This window comes from Cornus florida, unplaced genomic scaffold (genome assembly GCF_030987335.1).
Source record: "Cornus florida cultivar Cherokee Brave unplaced genomic scaffold, ASM3098733v1 CherokeeBrave_3.0.0_Hap2_Chr08, whole genome shotgun sequence".
Classification (NCBI taxonomy): Eukaryota; Viridiplantae; Streptophyta; class Magnoliopsida; order Cornales; family Cornaceae; genus Cornus; species Cornus florida.
Genome location: NW_026775578.1, coordinates 17512677 through 17522218, shown reverse-complemented (window position 1 = coordinate 17522218; position 9542 = coordinate 17512677). Strand labels below are relative to the sequence as shown.

At 35.1% G+C, this 9542-nt stretch overlaps 1 protein-coding gene across 1 annotated transcript; it reads left to right on the top strand.

Annotated features, from left to right (window-relative positions):
- Window positions 1-7139: 7139 nt before the first annotated feature.
- On the top strand, window positions 7140-8856 carry LOC132270045 (arogenate dehydratase 1-like). The gene has a single exon (XM_059771259.1). The coding sequence runs from the start codon at window positions 7335-7337 to the stop codon at window positions 8595-8597; it is 1263 nt and encodes a 420-aa protein (XP_059627242.1). The 5' UTR covers window positions 7140-7334; the 3' UTR covers window positions 8598-8856.
- Window positions 8857-9542: the final 686 nt, after the last annotated feature.

Genomic DNA, 9542 nt, shown 5'->3' with positions numbered 1-9542 from the left:
AGATCCTAAAAAAAAAAAAGAATTGGTCACTGAATATATATTATGTGTCTGGTGCACTAAGCACATCATAACTGTCTATGTTAACATATACACAATACGGATAATTATGATGTACCAGGTACACCGGGCATACCACATACATACTCCTTTGAAACGAAATAAATATCCTGATTCAACTCCTATGAATATTAAGCTTTCATCTCAAACTTTCTCGCATTTTGAAGGTGATTGATTGCGTCTCACTAGTGTGTGTGTGTGTATATATATTAAGTTAAAGAATTAAAGCTAATTAGTGAAGACAGTATTAATGAATAATGACAACATAATGCTAATTAGTGAAGACAGTATTAATGAATAATGACAACATAATGCGTACTATATATATATATATATATATATGTATGTATTAAGTTGTAATTAAAAGAACTACTTAAAGCTAGTTAGTAAAGAGGACATTAATGACAACATTAAAGAACTTACTCTCTCCGTCCCACAATAGAGATCCATTTATAAAAATTGGAGTTTTTAAGGAGACTTTGTAATTAAAATATTGTCCCCTTTTAAAATTATCAAATTGTCCTTTCTAATTTAAATATATATAATTACAAAGTTCGAAATTTTTTAAAAAGATAAAGAATAATGATGAAAATATATATTTTGACTTTTTAAAGAGGACAATTAATTTTAAACATGTAAAAATGAAATAATGAATTATTAATATGGACCGAAGAAATATTACTGAAGACGACATTAATGACAACATAATGTCTTTATATACGAGTACATAACAAAGACAAATTATTAGTTATTTATTTAATTAAATTATGTCAAATTCCTGCTTTCAAAACAATGAGACATTTTCTTCTTTTTACCGGGCCTAGACAACCACCTCAGTGACATTAAGGTGGAGCCGGCTGTGGTAGGTAGACATATGTTTAATCAATAAGTTGAAAGTGGTAGTTGGGCATGGCTGCAAATATATATATATATATTTCTCTCTCTCTCACCTACTTCAGTAACTGTCGTGTAAATTGTAATTCGGTCGAGACCTAAGAAACACTCTAAAGTTGGGGTTAAAAGTCATATATATATATACAATCATATATGTAGAGAAAAACAAACATATATAATTATAATCACAAAAGAGAGAAAGTGAGTCAAGAAAAAGAACAAGTTGGAAACCAGATAACTTGTTTAAGGGTTAAATAATTTGAAACATTGGGTCAAGTCAATGTTATCTAGATTACTACTTGAAGTATTACAGGTAGCGGACCAATTATCTATATCTATATCTATAATATATAGATAGCACACGTACAGTTGCATGGGGGTGACGAAATGAAGCGTCACGTTTCATGAGGCCATTCTTTAACTTTTTGCATTTTGTTGTTTATGGAACAAAGCAAGAAATTTCATGCAGAGAATGTTGAGTCTAAAGTTTGAAATTCGTCGAAGTCCAAGAGACAAATGTTGCTAAAGTCTAGTATGGAAGGAAAGTGTGTGGTAATTGGTAACACAAATATATATAACCCCATGTGACCATTAGTGCAGTTGGTACACAAATATATATAACCCCATGTGACCATTAGTGCAGTTGGTACAAACTCTTATCTTTCAAAGTGAGAAGTTTAAATCCGGAATAAGCATTTGTGAGTGTGTGTAAATATTTATCTATGAAAATATATATCTAAGGTATTTTTTCTTATTTAACTTGATTATTGTCAGAGTGTTTTTTTAATTTTATCACATTGCTTTATTTGAGGTGGAAATTTTTTTCAGTTAAGGTAGAGCTATGAAAAGATTCTTATTTGAGGTGGAGTTATGAAGAGATATATCTTATTCGATTTGGAGTTATGGTGGAGCACGTGAAGACATAGTCTGATCACGTGTTGATTACGTGAATGATTTGAGAGGTTGAAGATTCACAAACTTGATTTTGACTACTGCCAAAGTTGAACTGGTTCAGTAGAGGAGTGCAGCGTCAATTTAGATAGAGCTTAACCGGTTCAACTTGCACAATGAGATTTTTTGAATTTGCGAGAAACAGTTTCCTGATCATTTTTGAAAGCCATTAGACATTAGGAAACAGCTGAAGATTTAGGGAAGAATTTGTAGTGCTATTTTAGAGTTGAAGACGAATATTGTAACTTTTTGTAAGCAAGTCCAACAATGAATTGGGTTTTTGAAGATTCTATAAATAGAGATGGGCATGAGAGGTTTGGATAGAAGAGAGGAAAGATGTAAGGGGTTTAAAGACGATTGTTGTGAGGAAAGGGGAGAGTATATGTAATTTCCGAATATATAAATGTAGCCTCATAAAAAATGATGAGTAAGTGAGTAGGGTTTTGACATGTGGTTGTATATTCTTTTCTTTAGTACATAATAATGAAATCTCTCTATCCCATTGACATAACCCTATAGTTGGGTAAACCATGTAAAATATTGTGTTGTGCGTAGATGTGTATAATTATTATCTCTATATATACTTGTATTGATGTGATGTGATGAATGAGGGATTTAACTTTTAATAACAACCGAACGTTGAGTGGGTTGAAGAGAGTTAATTAATCCCCAACAACTGGTATCAGAGTCAATGGTGGGTCAGAGCCTGTGATTGGTCTTAAAGATCAGTAGAAGAAGATTGTTACGAAGTTTGTCAGAGCAGAAGATAATCATGAGGTGCTATGGAGATTCAATCAGAGTTAATGATGACACGAAGGTATGAAGAAGGTGATGGTGTGAAGCCTACGAGGAACAAGTCTTAGGACAAGCCGAATGATGCTCGTTTTCAAGATGAGGCAAAGGTGATAGAGTTAAAACCCACAAGGAATAAGTTTTGGGGACAAGCCAAGAGTGAGTCCTAGTTCTCAAGATGGGGTAAAAAGGGTGTGAAAAATGAAGTGGTTTATTCTAAGCCCGATAAAAAGCAAAGGGGAATATGAAGAGTGAAGAGGAGAGGTTTGTTACTTTGAGCCAAAAAAATAATTGATGAAGATGAGTTAAAAATTGGTGGGCTGCCATGCGTGAGCAATTGAAAACCAATGGGGTGGATAGAGAAAAATAGGAATGATGAAATTTGAGAAAATGTGGAGATAGTTATGGTGGAGCACATGAAGACATATTCTAATCACGCGTTGATTACGTGAATGATTTGAGAGGTTGAAGATTCGCAGACTTGATTTTGGCTACTGTCAAAATTGAACCAGTTCAGTCGGGGCTGAACTGGTTCAAGTGCGGCGTTAACTTTTTGGCTATTGCCAAAGTTGAACCAGTTCAGATGGGTTACATAGTGAGATTTTTGGAAGTTGCGGGAAACAGTTTCCTAATCAGTTTTGGAAGCCAGAAAACTTGGGGAAACGGCTAAAGATTTAGGAAATAATTTGTACTCGCTATTTTAGAGTTGAAGACGGATATAGTAACTCCTTGTAGGCAAGTTGGAGAATACTTGTCTAACATGGAATTGGATTTTAGAAGACTCTATAAATAGAGATGTGTATGAGAGGTTTAGAGAGAGGGAACAGAGAAAAGATGTGAGGGAGTTTAAGGGTGAGTGTTGTGAGGAGAGGGGAGAGTATATGTAATTCTCGAGTGTACGTATACATGTAGCCTCATAAAGATGATGAGTGAGTGGGTGAGGATTTGATACATGGTTGCATATTCTCTTTCTTGATACATAATAATGAAATCTCTCTCTTTCACGGACATAAGTCTAGAGTTGGGTGAACTATGTGAAAAAATGTGTTGTGCGTGAATGTACGTGTATGATTGTTATTTCTATATATACTTGTGTTGATGTGATGTACGTGATGATACTTCCGCTGTTTGTGATGAATGAGGGATTTAACTCTCAATAGCAATCGACCGTTGAATGGATTGATCCCTTGAGGAAAGCGTGAGGAGTTTGAACTTCATAATAAGTATTTGTAAATATTTACCTATGAAAAAACACACAAACATATACGGAGTATTTTTTTGAGTTTCGACTTGATTAAGGAGAAAAGAAAAAAATCATATCCCTCATCCATGAGGTGATTGATGTGTGTAGAAAATACACAAACATGGTATTCAAATTGATTTAGGAGAATAAATTAATCATATTTGTCGTCTTCGGGAGGTTAGGAGTTCAAGATCCATAATAAACATTTATGAGTGTGTGTGTAAGCGCACGCGAGAGTATTTACTTACTTCTTTAGTTTCAAAAGAGTGTCAATCTTTTCATTTTCGGCTGTTTCAAAATAATTGTCTACTTTTTTTTTTTCAAACAACATATTTCACATTTTTCTATATATATTTTTAGAATTTAAATATTCAAAACTTAAAATGACAAGTTAGTAACTTTCAGGGGACTATGTATGTCTCATATATCTCCTTAAAAATTACTACTCTCAAAAAACGACACTTAAATTAAAACAAAGAGAGCATTAAGAAAAGAAAACAAATATTCAGCATTTTCCCGTAAGAAATCCCATATGACTCGCTTGACTTAGAGGTCCTACGATTCCGAACCACCCCCCTAACCTTCCCTCTCAAGAAAAAGGACGCCAACCCTCCAAACTCTAAACTCCAGGTATGTGCGTAATATTTATCATTAAACTACTTTGGCAGGATTAAAATCTTGATTCCAAAAACCCTAAACAATAGAATGCATCATAATTAACAATAGATCAAGAATTATTAAATTTTAGATATTTTTAACTATTTGTTTCCCTAATAGATAACTCCATCGAAGACTTAATTGTTTAACGTTTACCTTTCCAAAAAAAAAAAAAAACAAAAAAACAAACCATTGTTTAACGTTTACTTGGTTTGAAGATGTCTACTTCACACCAAATGCAAACATAAATTACTCAATGTTCTGAATACAACAATGGGAATTAAGTATTGGCTTACTGTGAATAATAATATTACTTTGGAAGCATTAGTGTGTATATATATATATATATATAAGGACATTATATATGACATATTTATTAGTTCATCAATGTAGTTTTGGTCATATGTGTTGTTAAATTAATCATTATTTATAATCCAGATATATATTAATTAAAGAAATATTTAATCAACTAGATATAAATTGATTTGGTAACATTTCTACATCCTAAAAATTGTTAATTGTGTGCAAAAGTCGATCAATAGTATAATATATCTGATAAAAGAATGGACTTTTTGCTATTTTAAACATTATATACAAGGATACATATTTCAACAACTGATATTGCAAGAGTAATTACAAACATTGTAACCGAACATAAGACTTCTTAGTGATGATTTTAATTGGGACAATTTGTCATATGCTAACATTTTCTGTGAATAAAAATTGTGAGGTTATTCGAGCCATGTTGCTGAGAATGTTAAATATTGAAATTAAACGATGAAATTTAAAGATTAAAAGCAATGTTAAATGTTAAAATATATTAAACAATTATATTTGAAGATTGTAAATGGGATTCAAAATATTTTTGCATCAATTGATTTTTCACATACTTAATTTAGATTAAGTTGAGATCGTGAGAGTAACTTAGAGAACTAAGGTCTAGCTAGGTCAATAAATCTTGTAAGCATAAATACAAAAATAACAAAATTAAGTTACAAATAATAGAAACAGAAACGAGAACATGCACGGAATGTCAAAATGGGAGCGCGTTCGAAGCGTTAAAACGACACTCATTCTTCAATAATTTTTTTTTTTTTAAAATTTTTTTTATCAAACTTTTTAAAAAGTAATGATACATTCTTCCACAGTCGGATGATGCTGAAAATGGATTACGTGTGTAGGGATGTAAGCCCTACTCAATCCTAATATATATTTATACACGAGTATATATATAAAGAACAAGACTAAAACCATTATAGCCAATGTCTAAACCTACTTGAGGTTGACATTAGTATATATGTCCGTTGGGTACATTACGCTATCCATTGCATGTAATGTCAAATGCTAAAGTAAATTTTTAGTGTTATGGCATAAATAGTTAGGCAAGAATGTGGTGACCTTTACATAAAGGAAGATTACTCAATTTTGATCTCTCCATTCCGCAATAGCTAGGGTCTTAGCATTAGACCTTTTGATACTACTCCCTTTGCAATTTTTTTGTTTTTAATTATTTCATAATAAACATAAATATTTGATAGCAAAATGTCTTTGCAAATTTTTGAATAAATTAAGGAGTTATTTTTCAAAAAAATTAGTTTATGGGATTGGATGCCAAAAGAGAATATTGCAACCTAATTTTCATAAAGAAAACATTTTAGATAATTATAAATCATATATATATATAAATAAAAAAAATAAAAAAATAAAAAAAAACTTATTGCACAGATATTGCTTGTATCATTAATTTGGTCCTTCCCACAAAATAAAAAATAAAAAAATCAATGCAATATAGAGTAAAAATTTGATCAGTTGGAAGAATTATTTGCTCATGATCTACAAGAACAAACTTGGAAAACTAAAGATTAGATGTGTCGGGTCCAAATGGTAAATAAATTAATCAAATAAAACCTAAAAAAAACGCGGTTGGACCCTTATGAGGTGTGATGTAAAGTATGTGGTCCTCAACAAAAAGCAGCAACTCTTCGCAGGAATGGAAAGTGGGTTGTGCGGTTTCATCTCCTCCTCAAAGCAGCAGCCAGAACCCCAACAACCACTTCTATGTTTTCTCTCACCTCAATCAACTTTTCTCATTATAATTAGGGACCGACCTATTCATTTTGTTGACAAATTATTTAGATTATATATATATATATAAACCTATCCTAACCCAAAAATAAGTAACCTGATGAGGTTAGATTTAATGAAAGTAACGCGATTTAATTAAATTTAATTGGTACACATAATCATTTTGAAGTACGTTCAACACAATTAAATTTCATTTTAAATATCTTATATTAAATTGTGTTTTCATTTGCAGAATATGCTGATTCTAAAAGTAATTGGTTTGGAAAGGTCACTTCCAAAATATCGCAGGGGTCTGTAAAAAAGCAGTCACAATCCATAGATTTTTAAGACCTTAACGCCAATTGGAAAGTTAATTGCTGGTATGTATTGTATATATTGACAGAGGGAGAAAGTTAGAGAGAGAAAGTTAGGGGGTAGGTGAGAGATTGACCGAACCACCTCCCCACATACCATCCTCTCAATTCCTCTCTACTCTTCGTAACCCCTCCTATAAAACCCCAAACGAACCCATTCTATTTCTCAGCTTGGACGTTCCCTTCTCAGAGAACAACAAGCTTTACTCTCCTCTCATCTCTATTCCTCTTTCCTTCCATTTTTTCATTCTAATTTTATCTCTGTCTTTTAATTAATCCCATTTCAGTCCCAAATCTCAAATATGCAATCTCTTTCTCCATCTTCGGGTATTAGTCTCAAGTCCCTAACTCGGACTCCTACGTTCCGAGTTGACCCGTATCGAATCCTCCTTGTTCGATGCGTCAACCGAGTCGATTCAACCAATACTAACTCGTCCAACGCCAATTTCCAAATCGGGCGTGGCTTCGGCAAGAGCCGGGCCGACTGGCAAAGCACGTGCGCCATTCTGGCCAGCAAAGTCGTGTCGCAGCAACAAGACACGGAGAAGAGCGGCAACGCCGACAACATCACCGCCGTTAACGGCCACAAAACCCTAGATCTCGTCCCGATTGACAATCTCCCGAAGCCGCTCTCCATCACCGATCTTTCTCCGGCGCCGATGCACGGCTCCACGCTACGCGTCGCCTACCAGGGCGTCCCCGGCGCGTATAGCGAGGCGGCTGCTGGAAAAGCTTATCCCAACTGTGAACCCATTCCTTGTGATCAGTTCGAAGTTGCATTCCAAGCAGTCGAGCTCTGGATCGCCGACCGCGCGGTGTTGCCCGTCGAGAATTCCCTCGGCGGAAGCATCCACCGTAACTACGACCTCCTCCTCCGCCACCGCCTCCACATCGTCGGCGAAGTCCAGCTTCCCGTCCACCATTGCCTCTTAGCTCTCCCGGGGGTCCGGAAAGACTACCTGACCCGCGTCATCAGCCATCCCCAGGCCTTGGCTCAGTGCGAGCACACACTCAACAAACTCGGCCTCAAAGTCGCCATCGAGGCAGTGGACGACACCGCGGCGGCGGCGGAATACATCGCAGCCAACAACCTACGCGACACGGCGGCGATCGCTTCGGCACGCGCCGCCGGACTGTACGGACTCCAGATCCTGGCGGACGGGATCCAGGACGATTCCAGCAACGTGACTCGGTTCGTGATGCTTGCTCGGGAGCCGATCATACCACTGACTGACCGGCCGTTCAAGACGAGCATAGTGTTCGCGCACGAGAAGGGGACATCGGTGCTGTTCAAGGTGTTGTCGGCGTTCGCTTTCAGGAATATAAGCTTGACGAAGATAGAGAGCCGACCTCACCGGAACCGTCCGATCAGGCTGGTCGACGACGCGAACGTCGGGACGGCGAAGCACTTCGAGTACATGTTCTACGTCGACTTCGAAGCATCCATGGCGGAGGTTAGGGCACAGAACGCGCTGGCGGAGGTTCAGGAGTTCACGTCCTTCTTGAGGGTGTTGGGAAGTTATCCTATGGACATGACGCCTTGGTGTCCCTCCAGGGGAGATTAACAAAACGCATGAGAAATTGAAATCAATTAAAATTCTCTTTTTCTTTTTATTTTAATTTTTTTACTTTGAAATTATTAAAAATTCATGATGAAACAAGCAAAATTGTTGGGTAAATATATGTAGATGATGATATATTTCATCACTTGTAAGAAGGTTGTGAATATCATTACCAACCAACCAATCTCGTGTATGTTAACGTTTGAGACATTGAAGAAAGGAACAACAAACAAAAATACCTGTGTTTTGGGTATTATTTTCATTTCTCTCTTAATATTATATCTTAATCTATGTATTTTACATTTATTCTATGTTAATGTTCCATCATTTTAAAACTAGACTTTCATTTATTACAAATCTGATGTTATAGTCTAATTAGGTTTACTGTCGGTTCTCTTTCGATCTTGCTACTTGTCTTGTGTTGAGTCACCTATTTTTCAAATTTTTTTAGTGTCGCAATGAATTTTTGTAAGTATCCCAAATCATATATATATATATATATATATATATTATAATTTGTATTTTTTTAATATGCACAAATTAATTTCCTTATCATTGTTTTCTTTTAGTTTATAATTGATAAATAAATTACATGGTCAGTATTTAAGTTGCAGTCAAATATGTATATATATATATATTCCAATATCGTGGTGGTGGTGTGGAGGTTTTTAAAACGTTGCTTTTTGCAACGTGGTTGTCCAATAGTGTCAAGTCTTTTAGAGCAATCTAATCGTGAGCACATGTAGTATCCCTGTCCCACATAGACCTACTAATTAGAAATAAATTACGGAAGAGTGGTTACCAGAGAATTTGAAAGATGCAAACAAATTACCAAATAGTGGTTAAAAGAGAATTTGAGAGCTGTAAACTTTGAAGATGTGTGGTTAGAAGTCTTTTACAACTAGGTTTTTTCTTAGAACGCTGAGTCAATCTATGCTAAGTATGTAA